This window comes from Magallana gigas, chromosome 8 (genome assembly GCF_963853765.1).
Source record: "Magallana gigas chromosome 8, xbMagGiga1.1, whole genome shotgun sequence".
Lineage (NCBI taxonomy): Eukaryota > Metazoa > Mollusca > Bivalvia > Ostreida > Ostreidae > Magallana > Magallana gigas.
Genome location: NC_088860.1, coordinates 23810880 through 23837566, shown reverse-complemented (window position 1 = coordinate 23837566; position 26687 = coordinate 23810880). Strand labels below are relative to the sequence as shown.

Sequence of the window (26687 nt, the reverse complement as noted above, 5' to 3'; positions counted from 1 at the left end):
CAGGTGGTTTTCGCTTGTAATATTGAATATGACATTATTTATTATGATCAGAATACATTGTGAGATAAAATGTCTGAATATGGCATGATTGCATTGAAATCAATTAAAAATACATATGAATAGAAAAATTTAATATGGATTTGATAATGAGAAACAGCATCATGGTATTGATTTTCATTCTTTTTTAAACATGGGTTTCACATAAAAACCGTGGGACGGTTAGAATTTTGAAAGCCTTAATTAAGAATATATTTTACTTTGTTGATATCAAATAAACAAGTTCGGCTGACGACGAATTAATACAAACCCTGTATATATAAATAATATCGTTATTAAAACAAGACTTGCAGTACATACGATACCGTAGGAAATTATTTATAGAGATCCGAACGTTCTCCCCGTGATCTCATTTAATATACATGAACGTATGACATGGAAGTTTGAGATCGTAGTTTGGTCAACTATAATTGTATGCTTTAGTTGAAATATCGCTGTGTTTGTTTATCTCTCGAGTCAGCAAGCGGTTCGGTCCGGAACTGTTACCTCAAATATGTACGTATATTTTATTGTTATCGTATTTATACTTAGTAAACCAGAATTTTTGATTACGTTTTACATTTATAATCGTGCCTTTTTATCAAAAATCATATCTTGAAAAGCACTTCATTATACGTAGATCAAAACCATCTAACTTATTTGAGATAAGTTATATGGTGACCCGTAAGGGATATAACACATTTGGTGTACTGAATTGTGATTTAAATGATAGCTTGATACAGATAGATATTATAGATTTTAACCGACTCGGAGACTAAAGTTGTCAGAAAATGGCTACCGGAAGTGAAAGCATTGTTCCGGAACAGGAACTACACGACTTTGTCGTACGCTGTATGGAGGCTGTAGGAACAAACACGGAACATGCTGACGTTCTGGCGGATCTAATCGTGGCGGCCGACACCAGGGGGCACTACAGTCACGGACTCAATAGATTGGGTAAATTCAGATGGCTATTGTAGGTTTAGTTTTACATTCATTTCACAGACATTAAGTGCAGTCTGTCTAATAAAAGACATAATAACACTTTCTAATTCATATATTAATCAATTTGAAAAAAAATATCATAACCATTTAATTAACATTAGATTATCTTTTCCTAACAAAGCATATAATGATGTTATTTTTGACTATTTGATATTTTTTAAATTTTTGTTTATATAGTTAATTTTTTATCTAACAGTTTGCCAAGGAAGAGTTGAAATTTATATATAAAATATTATAAGATTAAATAAAAACACTTTGCAAAAATTGAATAATTCACACAAAATACTTATCTTAATTAATAATCATTCAGATATGTATGTTAACTCAATAAAAACCAAAACAACGTCAGACGGCCAAGGGAAGAGTCCACAGATTGTAAAACAGACTGTGGCCACTGCATTGGTGGAGGGAAACAACATTCTGGGTAAGAGTTTCTTCACTTGGTCTAGTAGAATAGGAAAAGACCTTTACCAAAATACAACGTTACTGACAATACCTTTTCCTACATTGTGATATAGGACCTGCGGTAGGAAAATTTGCTATAGACTTGGCAATACAAAAAGCAAAAGAAGCAGGCATAGGGTTTGTAACTGTTAAAGGTACGAACATATTTTACAGCATGCATATGGTTTATTGTAATATATTGAATTTTGTTAAGTTCCGTTGTTGGGATTTATTGGTAACCAATGTCAAAAAGCCTTGTTTTTTAATAGGATCAAACCATTTTGGAATTGCCGGATGGTATGGTATAAGAGCAATGGAACAAGGCTTAATTGTAAAGTATTTTTAAATACTAGTATATTATATTGCTTTAGTTTTGAAAATGAATTTTCAGATAGAAACATCCTGGTTATTATGACTTTTTTTTATACAGGGAATGGCTTTTACAAATACCTCCCCATTGCTAGTACCAACCAGAGCAAAAAAGGTATGACCGAGTGTATATACGGAAAGCAAATTTTGAAGTAACTTGAGGAATGTAAAGAATATTAAAAAGGAGCAGATTTTTGATGGAAATGTATATATTTGTTTCATGTTTTATCCATAAGGTAACTCTTGGGACCAATCCTATATGTCTAGCAGCCCCTGCAAAAGATGGCGATGATTTTGTGCTGGACATGGCTACCACTAGCGTAGCACTTGGAAAGGTAAATTGTTCAAATTATGATTATTTTTTGAAATATAAGATAATGTTTTCAAAAGAAATATTAATATTATATTCTTAATGTTCTTGTTCCTTCCAGATAGAGTTGCAGGAAAGAAAGGGTGAATCGATGCCAAATGGCTGGGCTATCGACAAAACAGGAAAAGTAAGATTTCATAAAATGCAATGTATAATGCCGAGTAGATAATTAAAAAGAAAATGAACGAAATTGTTGATTGGAAACCTTTTCTGTATCTATATTTATTTAATGTTTGTAGGAAACAAACGACCCATCTGCCTACGCTGGTCTTCTACCACTCGGAGGATCAGAGGAGAGCAGTAAGGTTTATTATAATCAAACATTAATTCATTTCTATGTTTTGTGGTTACTAGTAGTCGAAGTTTAGATGAACTCTGACAAGATCTTTTATTTCAGGTGGATACAAGGGGTACGGTTTAGCGATGATGGTAGAAGTACTATGTGGTATTCTCAGTGGAGCAAACTTCGGTCCTAATATTCGTACCTGGAAAGACTTCGAGAAAGTTGCAAATCTTGTAAGTGAAATCTATTGCTGTGATTCTGTTGCATAAAACTTTTAATTGATGCGCATAATCAATATTATAATTAAAACTTGAATTTTTTCTCTACTGTGACATTTAAGTTTGCTTCCTTTTTGTTTAGGGTCAGTGTTTCATTGCAATAAATCCCGAAGCCTTTGCTGATGGCTTTTCTGGGCGAATGAGTGACTTAATGGACTACTGCAGACAACTAGAGCCGGTACATAAACACTACTTAGCCGTTGAATTCACCTAAAGGCCATGTTAACTGCTAAATGTTCAGTCAATCAATGTCAAGAAGATTCAATCTTGTCAAAAATATTTGAAATGTGGAATAAGAAACGTTTTTAAAAATTTTATATCTATGTACATAGGTAGAACCTGGAGTTCCCGTTATGGTAGCCGGAGACCCTGAGCGGAACCATGTAGATCTCTGTAAACGTTTAGGGGGAATTCCCTACCATCAGAACCAAATCTCTTTTGCGGTAGGTAAAAGACACGCAAATGATATCAGCTAATGGTTTCTGCATGAAATATAAGTACTTACAAACTTTCATCATTTTTTCCAAATATTTTTCTTTCCAGAATGAAATGGCAAAAAGACTAAACGTGAAACCCATGGAAATAAAACAATAGACAAGATATCAGATCAGTTAAACATTGGGGTCATTCCTAAGACGTAGGTACAGTCCACTTGTATCACTTTTCATTAATAAAACATTTTAAAGATCCATTTTGTCTGTCTTATTTTCGACCATTTGTTTATCTTGCCAATTTACAATGCGAGAAGAACAGATAAGTTTTACCATTATGATAAGAATACATTTTATCAACATACTTTTAGAAGATGTATATTATACATCTAAGTACAATTACTGAAATACAGTCATCCTCAGTCGTTCTTTTTGAGACACAATCACGAAGTACGATTATGTCTGGTCATATTCGTCAATGACCTAAAACTGCATACCGCCCTCTGCAACGGAGATATTCAGTCCACGGCGATACTTCACATGTACATCGTACGCTCGGTTAAACGACCCAGGTAAGTGGGCAGCAACTAAAACTATACCTTATGAGAAATAAAGCTGCATACGTATCCTAGTTAGATATGAACAATAAACAAGTCTGCACTAGACTATGCTTTTTAATAATGTTCAACACTTTTATTAGTACTTTCTCGTATAAAGTTATGAGTATTTATCACGAGTTTCTAATATTGACCTGGTTTGGATGGGATGGAAGCCCGTTGGTTGCAGTTTTTGTTATTTTGTTGTGCATCTGTTTGATTATAAAAAATGTCATGCATCAATGCACAAAATGTTTTATTTAATAAAGTTTACAATTAAACGTTGAATGAATATTACAATAAAACGTTATAAATGTATTCTTCTATCAAGATCAAGATAATTATATATTCAAAAATGGCTACGGCGGGTAAGCACATTGTACCCGAGAAGGATGTTCATAGCTTCATCATTCGTTGTCTGGAAGCAATTGGAACAAACTCGGAACATGCCAAAGCATTAGCAGACGCCCTGACATGCGCAGACACGAGGGGAATATACAGCCATGGCCTAAGCAGAATTGGTAAGGTTATGGTTAATTCACATCCTTATAGCATTGTATCACGTAGTTTGAAAATTTTTCTTTATCAAAAATTAGATCAGAAAATCGACAACTTTTTGACATAGTGTCATAAAATGAAGAATTTCTTGACCTCTAGGGTTGTACGTGAAATGTTTGGAAAATAAGGCAATATCTGACGGACAGGGTGTCGAACCAACCATAGTCAAAGAAAACATATCCACAGCTCTCGTAGACGGCAACAACATTCTTGGTAAGCCGTCAGCCATGGAATAATTCAAAGACCACATTATTATTTTGTGACATATTAATCTAATATTTGATTTTCTCTTCTTTTTTTTTTTTAAAAGGCCCAGCCATCGGCAAGTTTGCAATGGATTTAGCAATGAAGAAAGCAAAGCATTCTGGGATAGGACTGGTCAGTGTTAGAGGTATAACATGAAATGGACAAGCTGAGCTATTCATATAATATAAAAGACATAATGTCTAATGAGATGGCATATGATATTATGCTTCAGTGTTTATGATTTTTGGTTAAGTATACAAATCATTTTATTTACAAAAGGGTCTTCCCATTTTGGAATTGCTGGATGGTATGGTCTACAAGCGATCGAAAATGGAATGATTGTGAGGATATTTTAACAGAATTTTTTTTTAAAAAGATAATGCAATCAGATCGTAGTTACATTTAATTTAGAGAATTTATAAAAAAAAAAAAAAAAAAGCAATTCAGAGAATTTTTAAAAACAAAACGCATTGTTAGCAATAAAAATCCCGTTGTAAAAGCCAACAAAGCCTAATTGAATGATGTGTGTGTTTTAAAAAGTACATTCTATGTCTTGTCAATGCTTTATAAGTGACAACTAAAATTGCGATTGACATCTTGTATTCTTTTAATTTAAACAAGATTATTTGACAGGGCATGGCGTTTACAAACACCTATGCTATGCTGGTATCAACGAGATCAAAAGAGGTAAGACCATAATAATATTCTCTTTAGAAAATAAACAAATGTTCATTATCATTAAGGCAAAACAGAAATATATTTAGTAAAGATTGGAATCTGAATTTTGAATTTCTACTCTTTTATAGATGGTTTTGGGAACAAACCCAATTTCCCTCGGGGCACCGGCGAATGACGGTGATAGTTTCGTCCTAGATATGGCCACTACCGCTACTGCCCTAGGAAAGGTAAATGTGTATTATATACACTCCGCAACACTCTCTGGCCAGTCTCTTATTTACATTGCAACGAGTTTACTTGATAGTCTCCCACTTGTCAAAACTGTACTTCCTTCAGGTTGAATTAAAAGGAAAGTTAGGGCAGACATTACCAGGAGGCTGGGCCATAGACCACGAAGGAAAGGTGGGTCAAAATGCTGGCGGATGGTTCTTTGAATGTTTGTCAGGTTTCGAAGTAATTTTTGCTTTATGGTGCAAATGATGCCTTTCAGGAGACGAGAGATCCTAAAGCGTTCCATGGATTGTTGCCGCTAGGTGGATCTGAAGAAAGCGGTACGTTCTATGCTATAATTTCTTACTACATACTATTTTTATCAATTCGTTATAAGAGATTTCAAGTTGAATAGTTGTTGGTATTGTTCCTACATATTTTAAGGACAATAATCCTGTCTATACAGGTTTTTTGGCCTCATTCCTCATCTATCCCATTCACCCATACCGTTATTTGGCGAATTCAGAAGGAGCTAATTCAAAAAAGTTTTTGAAAAACATTTACTTACGAATTGCCATCTTTTGAACCAGTAATATGTACATGTACATGTGTACAGTACGTTTAGCTAGTTTCACCTGAAGCAATTTGTTTTTCAATAGTATTTAGCATGAAATTATCTCTGTGGCATCGCAAAAATATTAAGCATTAAAAATATTATGAGCATTTGATGCGTAATACCGCTGTTATTCTATCATTTGATTCGGTAAAATACTTTTATTTTCTCTTTATATTCAGGAGGTTACAAGGGGTATGGTTTGTCAATGATGGTCGAGATTCTGTGTGGTATTCTCAGTGGATCGGCCTTTGGCTTAAACACCGGAAATTGGAAGAAAGGGGAAGGAGCCGTCAACTATGTGGGTCAATTTTTTTTTCTCTCAAGTTTTCGTGTTGCTATTAATAACTTTATTTAATTAACTCCACGTGTCTACTTTCACGGCTTTTACTGTTGGTATTATACATGTTGGTTTTAATTTGACAGACTCAGAGAATCGATTTTTTTTCTTTTATTATGATAGATATTTAATCAAATATGGGGTTTTGGGGGTAATGAAAAATCTATTTAATGGTATAAATATTAAATGATAATGATAAACTTTCATCGGTATCCTGCTAAAAAAAAATAACGAAAATTATTAATACCTAACAAATTTCCTTTTCGCAGAAGAGAAAACTTACTGTTCAGTCTCTTGCTATATAACTGCTATAAAACAATGGTTTTTATTATTAATGAAGATGCCAATTACAGTGAATCATTGAGTAAAATTTTATGGCACAATATATACGATTGCTTAATGTTTGCGGGACTGAAATTGTCCAACCGCGAAGATAGTGAAACTAAAAACTGTATTGTATTTCACGCCTACATGTACAGTACATTCTGATATTTTGTACAGGTGCATGTATGTAATCATGTATCATTGATTGATACCAAGAGTTGTATGAAAATAAAGAAAAAAATAGAAAGGGAAAATCATTCATTAAATGCTTAGATATTTTTACTTACAGGGACAGTGCTTTATAGCCATAGATCCGGGTAACTTTGCCGACGGATTCACGGACAGACTGACGGAGCTCATTGGCCAGTGCAGGGACGTGGAACCGGTCAGTCGAATATGAATCAATAAAATTTAATAATTCATAGATTCATTATTAAGTAGAAAAATAACGAAAACATGAAAATTAGCTACGATTATTTACACTGAAAATGAATGCACGTAAAACCAAGTTATTATAATATATATCCGTGCTCTTCAAAAGCAGTTCATCCTAGAGTATCCTTTCACTTCATCTTCAAAAAATTACATTACAGTCACTGTAACTTTAGCATTGTTAATATCATTTTATGTTACTTTGAATTGTAAAGCTTACATTCATAACAATATGAGGTAAATAAATGCTTATTTTACCCCTGTTTTAGTTGAACCCTGACAACCCTGTGTTGATACCGGGGGATCCCGAGAGAGGGCACGCCAAGCTTTGTACAGAACTGGGAGGAATCCCTTATTCACAGGAAACGTTCACTAATGCGGTACTGTATTTATTTTACTCGTTTGATATTCAACCAATCAAATACCTCATTAGATAACTGGATGGTCGCGACCATTTTTGGAATATAATACATATTAAATTTTTATTACAAAGAGCGTTATGTATAAAGATATGGAAACATATTTAAGTTTTAAAGATAAAACATTTGGTTTATTTATTTACTATAAGAATAAATTTTAATATACATGTACTAGTATTAACTGATTTGGACAGTTTACGCTTTATAAACCGCTTCAAACCACTTAGCGGTTTTTAAACCGTAAACTGTCCAACCAAGTTTATACTTGTATAATTTTTTTTTGAAAAAGTAAAACTACTTGGTATCTACTCACTATTAAGCATGGTCAACTCTTATAATAAGTAATAAATATTTTACAGAATGATATTGCCAAACGACTTGGAGTTGAACCTCTGAAAGCAAAGACCGGTTAAATGACTGATTATAGGCGCATCGAGCTGTGATTTTTTTGTTACCCTAATGAATATAAACAGTAAATATTTTTCAACAAAACGCGAGTTGTCTTTCCTTTAGGGTATATTTCTTAATATAATCTATTAATGCTTGCTTTTATTCATTAGTTTTACATTGAAATTTATTGATATATTTAAAAATATTTAGACCCCCCCCCCCTCCAAAAATAAAAATGTATTTATTATATGCATGTTCTCAAGAGGCAGCAAGAGTCGTTTTAAGAGATATATAATTCACATTTCCAAGTTCAAATATGAGTAAACCATAAAACCTTACTGCAGTATTTTTATCTGCTGTCAATTATTCAAAATATCATTTCAGCTTACTTAACGAGGCATGCCCATGCAAGTTTTAACTAATATAATAGCAGTTGGAAGTTTTTGAAGATCCTCTACAAGAAAACTTTTTTGTAGATTTATTCGTCAAAAAAATCAGTTGATTTTTTTAATAAAGATTTTTTTACTTGGATTTTTTGAACAATTTATGACTGAAATTAAGCATAATGCAGGTGTTTTCTCTAATTCATATACACCGTGGTTTTCATTTTTTGAATGTTTGTTGAAAATTTCTTGGAACATTTACACCGTTTCGATCAAACACTAAAATCCGGAATGGATCACCATTGCAAATCATCGGCTGAACGATAAATAATATCCATTTAATAAATACATAAATCTCCGATTGGAATGATAATTGATATCATTTTACTATAAATTCATAAATTTCAAAATTGTGTTTTCATTCCAAGCACTTGTTAGCAATAAAAAAAAATCAGGAGAGGGAACACACGCGTCTATATCAGTTAGATATACATATACGATTATAAAATCGTATATTTTTTTTATTTTGGTGCAAGGAATTCATTCATTGAGAATCTTGCAAGAGCAAAATTGATCGGGATCATTTAATTTTGAAAAATATATACACGATTTATCGTGCGATTATCTCTTATATTCTCTAGTTTGCAGATGCTTGCCTCTGTCGGCCTGCAGGTGGCGCTCTATCAACCGGTGCAGGTTTCAAAGGGTAAAACGTATCATCTTGTGATGGCGATACAGTTCTTTTGAAGCCGAGCCGGTCTGGGTAAAGTTAGTGATACAGCCTGCTGCAAAAAGCCGTCCGGTTTCATCTTTTTGTCGATAAGACGTTACAGAATCTGCAATACACACACTAGCGAGATTTAAAATGTAATAAAAAGATAAAGTCGGTGAAAACAAACGCTTAGAGGATCATAATGAAGAGCCTGATTTATATCATTTTCAAGCATATTGTTTGCCGTTTACAATTATTGACTTTCGTCAATGCGTTCCTTATTGTAATGCTTAAAGGAGTTTAATAGGCAAAGGAGGAGAAATATACCGCCGATAAACCTTTTTATACGTCTAATAAAAACAATAAATAGTCATAAAAATGTTCATATATATTCTGGAATTCGAAATCAATAGATGGTTCCAGGCTAAATAAAAACTTGAGACGATTATATTTCTTCGTTGATAATTGCAATCTTCATAGATATTAGGCTTACAGTTTTATTTTGCAGGCATATCAAAACTCATCCATGTTGCAAAAATCAGGATTCTTTATATTGAAAGCAAAAAAAATCTTTTTGCATGCAAATGTAATATGCATTTCTTATCGCTAAACTGTCTCCGATTTCATTCGATTTTTGTTGGTGTTCTTATTTTTGGGTATAATTTTTACATTAAATAAATGCAAATTCTGATGAAATTTTTATAAAAAGTTAAGATTACTATAAAGTCTAAATAGTTTCATAACAAGTATAAAGTATTTGGCAAAAAAAAAAACCCAACTAAATTTCAAATTATTTTATATTTAAAGTCTATAATTGAAAGTTATGTCACATAGCAATTTCACAATTAAAAAAAATGATCTCAACAAACTACAGCCTGCTGCAAAAAGACACAATGTCCAATTCTTGCAGAACCGGGCCTAGAATCTGACCTACATGTAGCTAGCAACCATTTGGAAAACCAAGCCAGTAAAGAAATGGATGCATGGCTTTAAACAATATTCTCTACAGATGCCAAGATGTCTAATTCTCCAACATGATCGTGGTTTCTTCGGGTCTCAGAATTAATTTGAAGCGTGTTGTATGACACTCTCTTAGATGGTTCTCGCTCGTCGTCGCATTTTACTCTAATTTGCAGCCAGCGACAATATGATTCTGCCCTGTGGTAAACCACGGTTATTAAAAACAAAACTGTTTTATTGAGGTGGTTCTTGTTTCGGCTCGACTCGAGCAACTCGAGAAAGCGATTAGCGAGGACAAATTGTACGCACCGTCACTTTTATTAAAACTATGGCCGCTACCGAGGATAATTGTTACTTTAATGGAGATGAGAGTACGGCGGCACTGTCGACTAATTATATCGATTAAGGAAGTCTCTTAACAAGGGGGTTCGTCTGTAGATTGACAAACGTTAGGGCTCTCCCCTCTCTCTCTCTCTCCTCTTTTCACTCATTCTTTCTTTCACTCTTTCTTTCATTCATATCTCTCTCTCTCTCTCTCTCTCTCTCTCTCTCTCTGCGTACCACGCAAACGCAAAGAAGATGAAAAGACGCAGAATAAATGGTCCTTTATTGCATAAAAAGAGAAGACGCAAGATAAAATATCGGCCGACGTTTAGATAACTAATTCCTATTAGAAAACAATCACCGTAAGTGCCAATTATTTTTATGAATATAAATTGTTACGATCCGCTTCGTCATAGTCAGAAGTGGGCTTTTTTTTTCTTCTAGAGGAAGTCTTTTAATGTCGCGAGCAATATTTAATGGCGTTGATCGTTATCGTAAAAGTTACATTGCATATCACACGAAAGGCCAATTTTTTTCTTTCTTTATGAAAAATAAAACCATCACCGATTTATGATGTTTTTGAAAAGAGATAACAGGTGTTTTTAAAATACCACATCTTCCAACGAGCAGAGGTTAAGATTATAGCTTCTTTCTCATCGGCGTAAATCTTTAAGATTTTAAAAATATTTTTATATGCGAACTATTAAACTGTTAGGGTATATAAATGATCGCAATGGACTTATGCTATCATACAACATGATAATGGTAATCCTCGTATTAGGACTCGTGATAAATTTGATGCTTCGTATCGCTTTATTGACATACGGGGATTAAAATGACATCTCAAACGGTCAAAGAAGGGCCCTCGGAAACGCGTTCTTGTCAGATTTGGGGAACGGGGGTAGCACAGTGGGACACAGCATTAAGATGTACAGTCAATCGTTGGGGATCCGAATCCAGCACTCGATCGTCTTAACGACATGCAGGCAGCCTTTTTACGGTTTTTCATTTCTAAGGCATATTTGTCTGATTAATTTGATAAAGTATAAAACCAAACTCCCTTTATCCACTTAAATCGCATAATATTCCACTCAGATGTTTTTAAAATCTGCTGTACATTTGTCTGGCCAAACATCCACTTCTATCAACAAAATCCGAACACTGGTTTTCTCTATTTCCCCTTGTATGCGTGTCAATTTTTACGCCAAATCGTGATAGATTTACATTTAAATCGTTCTAGCTCGGTGACAGTTTAGAAATTTTATTATGATAATTCCCTCGACGTAGAAAGCGGAGATTCCCAACCCGAGCCTTCGTTGACCAGGCCGACACGAATCTAATGACTGGATATTGCTTTGATAGCCACAAACGTGGTTTAGACGAGGTATTTGTTGGGTATTAGTTTTGTGCTATCATCTCGTCCTTATTGATTCCAGCTTAAATTCGACATCTTGATCAATTCCCGTTATCCAGCGAATTTCTGGATCACCTCTTGTGGTCTTGGAAATTAAAAGACATTTAGCAATTTTCGGCATTATGACTCTGACCCAGGATTTACCCAAACCCATTTTTTCCAATTACGAGTGAGTTTGATGCCTCCTACTTGGCGATTTTCAAAGTCCCACCACACACCTGATTGAGATTGTAAGAGTTTAATTTTCTTATAAACCGGATAACATATAAAGATGACAAATTAATAGACCAACCCAATGCCTATTTGTACGGGGGAATATAGCTAGCTTAAGTTACAATGATTAAGTAAAATTGACATTAAAAGTAAATTGAAAACTTTAAATAACACTTGGTTGGCAACTGTGCGATTCTTGGGAAAATGGTATGGGAATATTTTTTTTACTTTTACATTCTTCAAGACCTCATTGAAAAAAATAAAAACTGAAAAATATGAATTTTTAGAAAATGGTCAATATAACATTATAAGTCTTTAATGATGATAACTATTGAAGCATATGCTTAATTTCAATTACAAATGTTAATTGTTAATATAACATTGTAGAAGTTAACAAATTTACAATCGTTCATACTTTGCGATACAAGAAAAGTGAAAATTTGGTTTGTAATAATTATTTGATATTTTTTTTTTCATCAAATAGACAGTAATGATAATGATGAGTGTTTGTGGTTCTACACTGTCTGATGGAAGTCTATAGGGACCAATATTGAATTTTAGATTCCTCCGCAAGATAGTTCCAGCCTTGTCAATTCAAGAAATATCATCAAAGTCCAGTCCTGTTAAAATGAAACAATATTGCATGGAGGCAAAAAAAAGATACTTAGCCGAAGAACAATTGCAATTATTGAAGATATTTACGGCAAATTTATTGCTTATCCTGCTATTAAACTATAGAAGCCACTTTACAGAACAATTAGCCCGATATTGTCGACGAATAAACGCTATTCTTTGTTCTTGTGCAAATAGCATTATCTCGTGTTTCGGAGACGTTTGCGAAGAAGCGTTTTAAATTACTTATCATGTTTATTCATGGAGAGGATGATATGTCCTTAATTTTTCCTCAGGGTCCAATTAGGGATCAGACGCAAAGAATCCTCATTAAAAGGAACATAATGTTCAGATAAGGGATTTGTCTCGTCAGCCAAAGGAAAATTGCCTCGTGCAGGCAGGCCGAATCTTCCTTTTTTTCTGATATTATTTTGTGGGCAGAAAAGCCGAGCTAATTAGTGTTTTGTGGGAACAATAGCATGATAAATGTTTTCTATATGATAACTATTTCAATGTTCACTCGAGTTCAATCAAACGCACAGAAGGGATGCGAGGGCTTCCGAAACAAGCTCCAGTCATCGTAAGTTAAAAGTCCGCCAGCTTCGCTTCATCAATTCCCCATATCGCAAACATCTTTATTTTTTCCTTAAAAGATTTAAATCTGTAATTAGTGCTTAATAGAACCATTTAGTGATGATGCGCTGTACGGAGCATCCATGTTCTCACGACATCGCTTAGTTCATAACAAGGTTACTCGTTGTCGTCGTCGATTTTCAAAAAGCTTTCTCTACTTTTGATTAATCAGAGAGGTTTTTGTGAAAATTGGAAAAATCCATTTTTCAAGTGGTTAGAAAAATGATTAGTTGAAAATCATACCTGTTTGGTGAAAATCAAATGAATTTCGTTATTGTTTTAGACTCAATGTCTCCGATTTATACTTTTTTTTTAAAGTGCAGGGATAAAAGAAAATCATAGAGTTGATATCACCGGTATGAGGTCAATTATGATAAAAACGATACAAAGATAAAAAAAATAGTTTATTTCATTTTGCAACATGTTAATAAAATGTATTTGAAGGGTTCTTTTTTATTTTTAATTATCCATTAAAGATGTTAAGTTCATTATCGTCTTTAAATACTTTAAGATCTAGTTTTATTATAATATTCTTGTGATAATTTGATCTAAACTTAACAAGATAGCTAAGTAAGATAAATTTTTATTAATTTTTCTCGAACGCATGAAGATCATATTCAAAGTTATTGAAAATAGAACTGGAATGGAATGATATTTCGTTAGATTTTTGATACATTTTCATATTGTCATTTTTGTGTATTCACTAGAAAGGAAAATTATTTTTTTTTTAGATATACAACAAGACCATTGAACGTGTCGTAAATTGATCTTTATTTTATTTTTAAAAAAATTATCCAACTATAGTGTTGTACATAAATTCATTTGATAAAATTTAATTGATTTAACGATAAATTAATGATAAATTTTACTTTTGATAAAATAGATTCAGATATTTTTTTTTTCATTTTTAGTCTATGCATGAATGTGTCCGATTTATCAAAATATACATACATACATTAAAAGGTGAATGGTATTATTTCATGACGAGATATGCAGTCATCGAATAAAGTCAAAGAAGGAAGAAACTGTCAATACGCTATCTATAGAAATCCTACTCTTATTTTACATTTGTCCGATAAAAAACATTTCCCAAATAGGATCTCACTATAAAATCTCGCACTAATCACCAATCTATGGGAATCAAGTCACAAACATAAGTGTTAAATGTTTCAATGATAAAGACGAGATGGTGCGGCCATTTAAGCCCCCCTCAGTCAGCCTGACTCTCAGACCCTTCACTATGGGAAACAAGAGATTTTTTTCTCTCGATGTTCTGTAAAACTCTCCTCTCAAATCACGCCATTAGGACGAGCTGATAAAACGTTTAAATGAAAGCGGTTTCCGTTTCTCCTTTTGACTCTGAAATCGCGGTAAGTACATTTGCGATTGATCATTAAATAAATTGAGTATTGTGTCTCTGACCATTGAGAGTAATTTGCGGGGAGGATTTTTTTAACGTGTTAAATGATTTTCTGCTAGTTAAAACATCTGCGTGCGGACTTATCTGTCTTTGAATCCCCGGATTTCGTCCAGAAACTTTTCTCTCCATTAGAAGCAAGGAAAAGCGATAAGTTGCCCCATCAATGTTAGAACAGGGTCGCGCATCAGGGCTACAGCTATCCTTCTGTATTGCCAATGTTTGGGAAATTATGCGTGACCGGAGTTATTCTATTGCAACCATTATCATTTCATTAGTGCATAAGTCAGAGCACATATCCCGAGGAATCTGCTTGAGTCACAGTTTTCAAAGATGTTGAGAGAGAGAGAGAGAGAGAGAGAGAGAGAGAGAGAGAGAGAGAACTTTTAACCAATGCTGCGCTGATTCAATTGGATAAAGTGCAACAGTTTTGCAAGTTTTATTTTATATTTGTATGCATGTATGATCTCATCTCTCACCAATTATTACATGTAAATATAAACAATTTTAACAAATAAAGAATGTGAAATAAAAATAATGAAGTCAATTTAAATTTAATTCCCAATAAACTTGTGTGTTTATATAAGTTTTAAAATGGGTATGTTTTAAATGTACGTGTATTTTGAACCTTAAGGATATAGATCATTTATTACATTCGTTTGATGCACATTCAGACTGAAAAATCTGCTGACTAAACAATGAATCATGTCAATGTTAAAAATGCATTAAACATTTTTCTTTTTTGCTCTCGTAAATTAAGATTGATTGAAATAAAAGTCATTTAGTGTGGAGATCTGCAACTATGTCTGCCAACTGCTTGCAACATTCATGAACACTTTTGCATGGCCCAGGGGGGAAACTGCATGTGATTCCAAATAAAGAATATTGTTCTATTTTTGCAATATTGCCTACATGTATTTCCCTGCCAGATATATATAAATCTCTTAAAATATTCCTTTGATCTTGATTGTTGATATTTAAAGAGAAGTTTCTAAGGGTATAAATGTTTTCAGTAAAGAATAAAATGAAAAAATTGTACAAGATCAATGTTATACTAAATAATTAGCCATGTATTTTGTCGTCAATTTTCTGGGGCGAATTTGGGCTTTCAAAATTTTGATGATTATTTTAAAATCTTTTAGCAAAGCCACCACCTCAAAATTGAGCGCTATTCAATGGTTCATTTTCACTTAAATGGAAAATAATTTCTCTCTGTTGATTGCATATTTTTTCATTATGATGATCTTGTCCTTTCTTATTGTCATCTGTATAAAAGAATTTGATATATCAAGTTCTTATTTTGTTTTATTATACTTTCATGTTAAATACTGAAATCTGATTGGTTTAGACGGAGTTGATAATCCGTTCTATTACCTTCAGCGTTAGCAACACACTTGGCAACGGGTAACACAACGAATTGTTACATGCGCGTAAATTATGCGCGTACGGTTCGCCGTAAAATTCACGTCATTTCTATTCAAAAGCAGTAAACATTTCTCTAAAATAAGACATTCAGTATAATGAAATAAATAGTGCCTGTTTGGAAGGATAACAGTTGAAATTGACACCCCTCTAAAACCATTGTCAACCTCCGCTTCGCGTCGGTTGACAATGGTTTTCTCGGGGTGTCAATTTCAACTGTTACCCTCCCAAACAGGCACTATTTATATAATGTTAAACTGTCATGCTCAGCATGCTTAACAGCATATTGATTTAATTCAAATTGGGAGGTAGTGGGGCGTAAATTTTTGCACACTTACATGTATAACTGTATGTCTGCATATAAAAAAAAAGATCAGGTATGAGAGTTGCATATACTCTTACGTTGAAATGAATTTATTTGAAAGTTTTAATAGCTAGACACTCCTGATTGCATAAAGGACACTCCGTTATAATTTTTAAAAAAAAATCATCAGTAAAAAAATATGGTTTACCAAGACAAGTCTCTTAATAGTGTAGAAGTACCAGTTACCAAGCTTGGAAATAAAGAAGAAACGTTTTTGCATAATTATCTATACGGCTGCAACGGAATTATTCCATGTAAAATGTAAAAAAGAAGGGAGAAAAGTTAAAAGCTGAGTTTCGTATTTGAATTGGAAATTATCTCTTTTCATATTCTTTGCTTTTTATCATTGAACTTGTATATGAAAAGTATTTCACTTTACTTTTTATGACTAAAAATTTATGAGAGTCGTTCAAAACATGAACTTTAGACAAATCTCTTTATGGTAAACTTGATTTTATAATAAATCCAACAAATATTGAAGAAAGTTCAGATATAACCTGACATTTTTAACAATTATTTGAAGTTTCAAACTGCAAGAAAAAGGAATATGGACTCAAACTTTCTTGGTTGTTCTATGCTGAAAGATTCGGTGCGGTTAGCGGCTTTTCTATAAACATATTGCAATTTGTCTTGTGAAACATTGCAGTCATCTACCGGAATACTAAGTATATATCGTATTTCACATTTTGTTGTAAGCATATCATAATGTGAAAAATATCATTGTATAATCTAAAGGTCGAAACAATATCAAGAGCATAATTATTTGGCATGTTTTTTTTTAAATGGTTTGTTTGTTATATCGAATTATCTGTGGGTTTGCAAAGACCTAATTGTTGGTTTCTCTAAACTGGGCTAATATTACCTTTGAAAATAGTTTATTGGGTTTAGGTGTTTTGAAATCTTTGGAATGGATTTGTAGATATGTAATGCATAAAAGTATTTGCTATTTACTCTTTTGCAATGATACATGTGAACAAATTGCATATTAAAGGTTGTGTAAAACTGGCTGCAAGTCTATCGCCCCTGCTATGAAAAAATTCAGATGGACGACCTGGGTTCCAATCGGGAGCTACAGACCTGCAGTTAGTGTAAAATTTGTATTGTTACAGGATGAATTTTAATGACGAGTAATCAAAATTCCAGCTGTTTATGCAAAATGCAAAAGTTCTTTTGGTGTGATTTCGATTATTTCGTTAAATATAACAACGAAATTTAATCCACAACGAATATTTAATTCTTACAATGTATTTTTCTTTAGGGGTGAGTGGGTAAATTAAAATCAGAATATCTGATTATTCATTAAAACCACTTTACATCACAAGTCAACAGTTGTACATGTACATTACCACTTAATCTGAGCTTCTAAGCTCCTCTTCATTTTAAAGAAATGATGCTGTACTAAGAATGATTAAAGCGTTTTAAAGCAATTTGGTTCATTTTATTTAACTATGTTGTTAAAGTTTAACTTTGAGATCATGTTAGAACACGCAACAAAAATACGTCATACGTTATTCAGATTCTGCATGTTCAAACATTATTATTCATGATATTTTAAAATCATATATGATAGAATGATATGCGCTGCATTGAAATATAAAATGTGATTTGAAATAATGTATGAGTCTTTTATATCAGTTTCTGATTGATCAAATCATTTTTATTAAATCATACATTTACAAACGGATTTATTTATTTAAAAATTATTAACAAAATGAATGTTAATTATTTACAGTTTCTCAAATCATGACCGTTGAAGTTGTTAATTCAGGAAAACGGCGTTGTTTTATATCTTTTATTTTACTTAAAGAGGCCGAGGAAATTAAATACATGTACTTAAGTCGTGCAACAGGATTTTACATACTTTTACTTGCATAAATTAAAAGCCCTTTATACTATAAACACTGATTTTAGTGTTCTTTTGGGTAGTTAGACGGATCTGTCGTTTAATGTTTTAAAAAAAAACTAAAAGGGTTTAGAGTGTATATCATAACTAATATATATAATTTAAGTTTTTTAAACGTTCTATAAAACCAAGAGATACTGTTTGAAAACTTTATTTGTATTCATCCCTCTTTTATGTATGTTAAGGCCTTTTCATCACTAATTAGTACTTGTCTAGTTTGAAAAAAATTTTGGTTTAAAATTACAAGAATCGTTTGTCGAAATAAGCAAGATAAACTTAAAATACACACGTTTGTTTAATACAATTTCATCGAAGGTAAAAAAAAAAAACAAGAGAGAGCAGTTTTTCATTAGTGTAGAGAGGGTTCTTGGACCGTGCAATATAACTAGTATTTTACGTTACACGAAATTGACTAGAAATACGCCATATTGTAACTTCACTAGAGCGATGAAGGATTTATCAAAATATATATGTTCATTATAATTTATTTGAATCTATGTCAACGGGTACATATATTAAATTGTATATCATACAATGTGTGCTGTAGAAAAAGGGGTGACAGGGTAAATGTAGTATTTTACGAAAAATGGTACAAATGGGTTTACACAAGTCAGTGAACTTCCATTGGCAAGTCCTTTTCTTGTGCTAATTCTTGATCAGCCGTGCTAAGAGAATCATGTCCCGTTTCACTGGAATCGATGTCTTCGCTCATTTCTGGTTCGTCGTTTTCAACTTTGATGTCGTGTTCGACTAAAGGTTCCACTTTGATATTGTCACAGCACATGAAAGTCTCGCGAGACCTGTCGTCCGAGGAACTCGGTGAGGAGGAAGAATGGCTGTCCTCTCGCTTGATGACGACGGAACAAGGTGAGCTGTGATGGCACGGTTTGTCAGCCATCTGCTTCCCCGCCGCACACGCAGCTTTCTGCACGTGAGTGCCTTTCTCCACACTGAGTTTGTGTTCCGCTGCCTCGGCGTTGGAGATGTTCTCCTGTTTTTTCCATTTTGTCCGGCGGTTCTGGAACCATATCTTCACCTGAAAGATCAACAACAACAATATGTATAAACAAAAATCTGCACATCCATTGATGACGGGAGAGTCTCTCAAGACTACTACCCCCAAAGAGAGTTCATTCAACAACCATTTACTACTGTCAAAAAATCTGCTGTCTGTGGTTAGTGGCACCCTGATAGCAAAAGCAGAGTGCGTTATCGGGAAAAAATGGACAGTAAATTGGTATCACGTGTGAAGAGGTAATAGATACGCTCAGTATGCCTCAGTCTAAAGGATTTAAATTGAAACTAACACACATCGCTCGACTTTGTTTGCTCTCGCAGCGCCCAGCAGCTAATGCTATCACCGGGTAATTGCTTAATTGTTTTGCCAGTTATCCACTCGCTGTAATAACAATTACTTAATGCATTTATTGCCTCTAATTGTTCTAAGGACCCTCTTGGATGTAGCACATTAGATCTTCAGTTTTTCTTTTACTCCTTAGATCTTCGGTACATGGTATTTTTTGGCTCCTCAAGAGCAAATATTCGATGTAACCACTGATATTCTAAATTCATCCATTTGCTTTTATATGATTTTACGGCTAATCTAACAAACAGAAAATTACCAAACATTTTTTGGATAATCCGGATTTAAGAACAATAAAGACTTGAACATATTTTTACTTTAATAAACTTGCATGAAGATAAATATTGTGATAAGAATCCGTTTTCATTACAATTATTACCAGTGTAAAGAGATATAGTGCATTATCTAACTGTTGAACGATCTCAAACTTTATGTAAATACATAAGAAAACAAACAACAAAGCATAAAAAATATAAATGTTTGAAAACACTTTAAAAATATTTCTAACAAGAGAAGTGGGGTGTTTGATATAAGAATTATATGTGGTGGTGCACATAACTTTATTAGAAATTTAAAAAATCTTCATGAGTTAGCGTTTGAATACAAATATATAAATCATTACCTGTGTTTCTGTAACGTTTAATAGTGTTGCCATTTCAGCTCTCTCTGCTGACGAAAGATATTTTTTCTGTTCGAACTGTTTCTCCAGTTCAAATATTTGCCGCCCTGTGAATGTCGTTCGCGCCTTTTTCTTCTTTGTCGTCTGCTCGGGGGACTGACAATCGTCCGTTTTCTTCCGTTTTTCGCTCTCCATTGTTTCATTGTTGTCTATAATAAAATATTAAAATTCATTAGCCAAATCGGTCAACATTCATATTAAACAAGCTATATTTTATTTATCTTCTTTTTATTTACAAACTCTATTCATTGTATCTTTACATGTAATGTATAATAATAACTGTATGTACTTTTGTTCGGGCTCAATATTGGATCATGCAGGATGAAACTTCCAACTGTTTGAAAATGCCGTTATTAACATCAAGGTACATAACTTAAAATTTCTTAGCTTAAATGATTTATCATAAGACCTTATCTTAGTTATTAAACTATTATTCTAGTTATTTGACTATATACATGTAGTCTTGGTAAAATAATGTACTATATGTTTAGGCTATATTGATCTCAATAAGAACAAGAGTTTTGTTTTGTATTTTGTATTTTGTTTTTTTTTTGGTTTTTTTTTTTACCAAAGTGTAAGTCAGGTAAATATTAAAATTTTAAATTTGGAATTCATGAAATTTTTCCATATTGAATAATAGTTTATTGCTTTAAAATACATATCAATTAGTTAAGATTGATCTGATTTGTAATTTATTGACCCCAAGCCTCCTTAAGGTGGTATTGGACACCTCAATATTGTGACGCACTTCCTATCGTAATAAACATGCAATAAAATCAAGTAGAATTTTAAGTATTTTTTTTTTTACCAAACTTGTTACCTGACGGCGTAGTGCAATGCAAGGGTTAGAGCGTTAACTACGAATGTAAGTCATGAGTTTGAATCCCGCTTGGGCTTTTCAAATTCAAAACTTTCCCAAAAAATTTTAAAAACTTATATTTTAGTCAAATATTGTAAAATTTGAAAATTCTAAATCACTGAAAGTATTTTGATTCTAATGTAATTTTATCTACATAAATATCGACGTGCGTTCCAAACCACCTTAAATTTTTGTCATTTATCCGGTTCAGTTGGGGTTTTCTTACTGGAATTCATTTATGGAATGAATTTAATTTTGACGTATGTTATACGATATAACATATACATGTAACTTGGGACAGTTTAAGCTTTATAAACCGCTAATTTACCATACAAAAAGAGTAGCACTTCAGTAATCGTAAAAAGTTTAATTGGTTTTATTTCAATAAATTGTATGTTCTCTCTCAGATCAAGACATTGCGTTGTATTAATAAAAAAATCATTTTTCATTCTTATGGTTTTTTAATATACTAGTAAAATTATGTAGAAGTCCGTTATATTTTTGATAGAATTTGTGGAGATATGGGATTTTTCCCCATAGGTTTTTTTATATATATTTAAATCTAATAATCATATCATAATTTATTGATATGTCTTATCTATACTTAACAAACCAGTACAAAATTTTGAGAATTTTAATTTCCCTCATCCAAATAGACATTACATTGTTCCAGTGCAAAAATGAGGACAACATCATGCTTACATAATATATGATACAGGTATGTAGTAGAAATTCTGTATTTTATTTTTGACTTTCATGGTGGGTGTTTTTTGTAAGTTTAATTAAAATTTGACTTACAGGAAATTAATAATAAGGCGTGCGGACTATTTCTTTCCTCGTTGTTTTTGACATAAAATCAATGTCCTGCCTAAGGGTAGGCGGGGAAAAAAATCTCGTTCATTGAAATACAATGAATGAATGGGAAGTTTTTAATTAATGGGGACTCGGGTGCACCAAAATTATTTGATAAAATTAAAGTTTAAATTTCAGCCAGCATCTCCCTTAACATACATGTAATAAATAACAAATAACACTGAGTTTATGAAACCCTTAATTTACTAGGAGAAAAAAATGGAGATCAATATTGACTCTCCGTGAAATGAAACTCCGGTGTTTCATTGAGTGTGTGAATTATTAAGGAGGTTGTGTGGTCCACAAATTACACATTAGATGAACGTTAAAACATATAAATCCTTTGTTCATAAACTTTTAATTTTGTAAAGAAAAAAAAATCCAAAATTTTTTAGCACTTCCGATTATCTTGATATACAATACTCTGCACCTCGAGGAGATTAATTTAGTCTAAAACATCAATACTCTTCGGGATCGAAAAAACGTTTCTCAGGCCAAATTGTACTCACACTCAATGACTTGTGTGTGTGACAGTAAGAAATCCGGTGCCTTGTGGTGACATAAACACGTGGTTGATTGCACTATTTAAGAGACGCGGCGACTGAATATTAACTTTATATTACAGTTCTCGATTGCTTCCAGATGTATATGCTGTCAGGCTCTCATCATAGCGAACAGCGGGCGCTAAATCATAATCACTAATTAGTTATCCCAATAGAATAGAGATTTCTGATTGCTACGGATTGATTTTCTAATTTCGATAAACATGAGTGGCGGGGGGTCAAGAATTAATTTTATGACCAGGCGATTAGAATGCGTAGCTAATTGTGACATCTTTTGCGATTGGGATCGACATGCATTAAATACCAGCAATGGTGACTTTGACATGCTACAGTCTGACAGTAACGGCGCCTTAACAATGCCAAATATAGGTAGACGAGTGGTTTATATTTAATTTGAACAAGACCATTTAGCTGTAGGTGACTTTAATTGTCGTATAAAGGTAATATTGTTTACCTAAACGATAATAATAATATTGCCTGTTTATTGTTTATGGATTGTGCGGGCGATTTTAAGAACTGGGTCACCATTTCGTTGGTCTGCAGAGTGCACCCAAATAAAAAGTCAATCAGGGAGAAAAACTATTGAATGAAGATAATAATCAGTTGAACATATGTTTATTTGAGGGAATTATTTCTGTTCTAATAATTTTATATATTTTGGGTTATCACATTTCGTTTAGCTTAGAAATGATAGATTTATGTATCATTATTTTTTTCCTTTCACTTAATTACCAAACATTTATCAATATTTAAGAAACAATATTTTTTTCTAAATTCTATTTAATTTTTTTTTCGTCGGTAATTCTTAAAACCATATATATTTCGTTAAATATTGATAAATGGGAAACAATCAGTCAATATGTTCATCATATATGTATATTTAATAACCTGTGTATCTAATTTCCAGAGAGATTTTGTTATATCAAGATTAATTTTAACGTTAACGATTTTTCGAATTACTGTTACATGACAAATACAAAACTATTCTTCTAAGTGATATCAAATTTAGATTTATGGCACAAGAAAACGGTTGATATTTTTGTATTTAAGCACTGGCGATAATATAGAATATACATTTTTTTTTAAATCAAAAACAAGAATACAAAGAAGAAAGAGAGATAATTTTCTGGATGCCAGTGTAGACTAATAGGCTCATGGGAAAAGTAAAAAAAAAAACCCTTTAATTTACAGCACTTTTTAGTAGAAGACATTCTTCAAAATCTCGTCTAACGAGAAAAAATTGATATATATCGGAATACTTAATGAAAACGTTTAAGGGGTAATTTTTTTTAATGAAATCGTGCAACTTTGTTAATAAGATATAGGAGCGTTATTGTCCTCAGGGGGGACGCGTACGGTTGAAATCCTTACTTGTTACTGGAGAACCGCTCTTCTGTTGATTGTCGTTTTCTTTCAGGCCGCTTAAACATCCACCACACTTGCATTCGTCCTTGAAACTCTCTCCCCCAGTAGAAAAATGACTCTTCCTGAGGGTCTGCTCTTGACTGTCAGGCGAACTGTCGCAGTCTTTTGTCAGTTTTTTGCCTTCCCCTCTGTTTTTACTTTGGTCGGATAATCCAAGAATGTGTGAAATCAGAAAAGGCGTCGGCTGCTTCGGCGGTGGGTCGTAAATGTGGGGGTGCCAGGTCCTGGGGGTGGTGATGAAATGCACGTCCCGGGGGTGACAGGAAGACAGGAAGGAACCAGCGGCCCGAGGATTGAGTCGACACTCCATGGCGCTGTTTTAGTTTCTTCTCCACGTCTTCTGATTGCTGTTCGACAGAAATCGAACTTAATTTAAAAGCAATTCCCAAAGTGAAAATAAAGAACTGGTAAAAAAAAAAAGCAAGCAGCAAAGTCTTCTTCTACGTTAAGTTTATGGCTATTAAAGTTGCATCACGAGGGCGGCAGATTAAATGTACGAGGATGTATTGTTTTCAAGACGAAACGATATTTTTTTTTCTTCTTCTTCTTCAAGTGTAAAGCTTTTCTGTTATTGGCAGACGGTCCTCGTTCAATTAAGTAGCAAATGATTTGTCTAAGCACTTACAGCCACGCTCCCATATCGACATTGGTAACGAGAGAAATTAAAGCCACTAAGTCTCCTCTGATATAAATCTATTAGCCAGTTAATGAGGCCGGAGAAGCGATCCAAGAGGGGAGGTTCCGTCCCTATCAATCAATTGTCACTGCTGAGCCCACCTACCTCCCCAAAACCCCTGGCTATACCACCCGACTCTCTCCTGTAGAAAAAAAAGAATGAGAATTAGAGAGATAAAACAAAAAATGATATTTCAAACGTCATATTGCAGCTTTTCTGTTGTTGTTTTTTGGATTAAAAGGAACAAATTTGCCACTTGGTCGCAGTAATGCGGTGTGTCATCGCTGATCTAATAGATTGTCATAAAACAACACCGATAAGAAAACAGTTGTTTGTTGAGGTGTCGAGGGCATTACTGCAAAAGTCTACCTGGCTCTGAAGAAAGGCGTTATCAGTGTTCGCTGCCTAATCCCCGGGTCTGTTCCGAGCAATAAAAGTTGTATTACATTACTTATTGAGGATAGAGTTTCTCCATTAATATATTCCTTGCCGGCGTTCAAACTCTCTCTCTCCCTCCCTCTCTCTCTCTCCTTGCACGTGGCCAATCTAGAAGCCCAAGAATGCAGATCAAGTTTAGAAGTCAAGGTTTCTCCTGATTTTTATTTTCCAGTTATGTAGAATTAACCAACGCGTTATTTTATCAAAAGATTATATTTGTTATTTTTTGGAAGACACGCTTTTGTCACTATGAAAAATTTTTTTCAGATCGTATCAAATATTTTAAAATCACATTTTTTAATAGAACGAATAAGACCGAAGTTATTCAAGTTATTATTCTATAATTAGAATTTATTCCAAGAGTTATTTTCGAAGATATTCTATAATTATAATCAATGATTTGTTGATGACATGTAAAAAAAAAAAAATAACAACTCAAAATAAAAATTATATGTCAAAGAATAAATATTAAACGTTTGAAGTGTGATGTCAAGGATTCCAGCATTACTTACCCAGATAATTCTCAGATTCAATGGCTGTCTTTATTTGATGAGTTTGTTATAATATATATTTTTTCAATAGATTCTTCAGGCTGGGAAAGAACGCATCGACAATTAACATCACAAGAACTGTATATTAAAATCGACGTGCCGTATTCACTCCACGCCAAAGCATTTGTGGCTCGAAACAGGCCGTGATAAATGTAGCAAAAATATTTATGAGAAAACAAAACCGGGAAATTGAACATTTGTTATTAACAATTAATAAAATCGGCCCGAGTTATTGCCAAGCATCGCTGTAAAATTGCAGAATCAGAGCTGAGACGAAAACCAGGAATGGAAATATTAGTTTGTGTTCCATCATACCCTTTACAATTACAAGATTGCTCTATCGCGACATGACAGTTATGATCATTTAAGGAGTCTTTTTCCGCGCGTTATTGGGCCTACCCCGACAATAAACGTTTTCCGTTTCACGTTCTTGTTGGCAACTTATAGATATGATATTGGATAATCGAGGGCTCAGCGATGGCGCTTTATGTGTGGAGACTTTTGCTGCAACCCATGTGTTTCTCATTCCCTCTACTCCTCCTAGCGGGGGGAATCTGCAGTTGTCATGCAGCCGGAGAAATCAAATGTGAGCTTTATCGCCGGGAAGCGTTTACGGCGAATTCTCAATATAACTCGCGCCTGCGCTCAGGCAAGGTGACAACGACGTCACTAGAGGAATGTGTGTACAAACATCTTTTGGTTTTGATTAATAAGTCGTATCTGCTACATTTGATTTGGCGGACAAATATTTACCCGAGCGATTTACAGAAATATTAGTCAACAGAGCTGTTATTGAAGATCTGTGTAATTTCTTTTTAACAATCCTTTTAATATTAAACATGAATTATTCCCAACCTATTTATCAAAAAACTTTAACTCTTATTAACTATGGAATGTCAATG

The 26687-nt window shown here is 33.3% G+C and overlaps 3 protein-coding genes across 4 annotated transcripts; 2 read left to right on the top strand and 1 right to left on the bottom strand.

Annotated features, from left to right (window-relative positions):
- The first annotated feature begins 423 nt into the window (after positions 1-423).
- Positions 424-3486, top strand: LOC105325077 (uncharacterized oxidoreductase YjmC-like). Its single transcript, XM_011424458.4, has 13 exons — positions 424-552; positions 793-993; positions 1352-1465; positions 1560-1640; positions 1755-1816; positions 1916-1969; positions 2091-2189; positions 2286-2351; positions 2464-2524; positions 2622-2740; positions 2868-2963; positions 3118-3228; positions 3329-3486. Exons 2-13 carry the CDS (start codon positions 828-830, stop codon positions 3377-3379), a joined length of 1080 nt encoding a protein of 359 aa, XP_011422760.3. The 5' UTR covers positions 424-552; positions 793-827; the 3' UTR covers positions 3380-3486.
- Positions 3487-3624: 138 nt separating this feature from the next.
- Positions 3625-8153, top strand: LOC105325076 (uncharacterized oxidoreductase YjmC). The gene is made up of 13 exons (XM_011424456.4): positions 3625-3788; positions 4144-4333; positions 4470-4583; positions 4681-4761; positions 4896-4957; positions 5250-5303; positions 5423-5521; positions 5631-5696; positions 5785-5845; positions 6300-6418; positions 7071-7166; positions 7483-7593; positions 7992-8153. The coding sequence occupies exons 2-13, from the start codon at positions 4168-4170 to the stop codon at positions 8043-8045; spliced, it is 1083 nt and encodes a 360-aa protein (XP_011422758.3). The 5' UTR covers positions 3625-3788; positions 4144-4167; the 3' UTR covers positions 8046-8153.
- Positions 8154-18846: 10693 nt separating this feature from the next.
- Positions 18847-25311, bottom strand: LOC105325075 (homeobox protein HMX3). Of its 2 annotated transcripts, none has more exons than XM_066069335.1 (5): positions 25166-25311; positions 24565-24938; positions 24067-24467; positions 20365-20570; positions 18847-19415 (listed from the first exon to the last, which is right to left on the bottom strand). In XM_066069335.1, exons 3-5 carry the CDS (start codon positions 24428-24430, stop codon positions 18990-18992), a joined length of 996 nt encoding a protein of 331 aa, XP_065925407.1. In that variant the 5' UTR covers positions 24431-24467; positions 24565-24938; positions 25166-25311; the 3' UTR covers positions 18847-18989. The 2 variants fall into 2 exon arrangements, with proteins under 2 accessions (XP_065925407.1, XP_065925408.1); XM_066069336.1 differs by having other exon boundaries at positions 24746-24938.
- Between the last annotated feature and the right edge of the window lie 1376 nt (positions 25312-26687).

What these genes read in the sequence shown, in the direction of transcription:
- LOC105325075 (XM_066069335.1), bottom strand. Translation starts at nt 24,430, where the DNA reads ATGGAGTGTCGACTCAATCCTCGGGCCGCTGGTTCCTTCCTGTCTTCC. An exon ending in GAGCGGTTCTCCAGTAACAA is followed by an intron (nt 20,571 to 24,066) that starts GTAAGGATTTCA and finishes ATTTTATTATAG; the next exon opens with ACAACAATGAAACAATGGAG. An exon ending in TAAACGTTACAGAAACACAG is followed by an intron (nt 19,416 to 20,364) that starts GTAATGATTTAT and finishes TTGATCTTTCAG; the next exon opens with GTGAAGATATGGTTCCAGAA.
- LOC105325077 (XM_011424458.4), top strand. Translation starts at nt 828, where the DNA reads ATGGCTACCGGAAGTGAAAGCATTGTTCCGGAACAGGAACTACACGAC. An exon ending in TCACGGACTCAATAGATTGG is followed by an intron (nt 994 to 1,351) that starts GTAAATTCAGAT and finishes ATAATCATTCAG; the next exon opens with ATATGTATGTTAACTCAATA. An exon ending in TCGAGAAAGTTGCAAATCTT is followed by an intron (nt 2,741 to 2,867) that starts GTAAGTGAAATC and finishes CTTTTTGTTTAG; the next exon opens with GGTCAGTGTTTCATTGCAAT.
- LOC105325076 (XM_011424456.4), top strand. Translation starts at nt 4,168, where the DNA reads ATGGCTACGGCGGGTAAGCACATTGTACCCGAGAAGGATGTTCATAGC. An exon ending in CCATGGCCTAAGCAGAATTG is followed by an intron (nt 4,334 to 4,469) that starts GTAAGGTTATGG and finishes CTTGACCTCTAG; the next exon opens with GGTTGTACGTGAAATGTTTG. An exon ending in AGTGCAGGGACGTGGAACCG is followed by an intron (nt 7,167 to 7,482) that starts GTCAGTCGAATA and finishes CCCCTGTTTTAG; the next exon opens with TTGAACCCTGACAACCCTGT.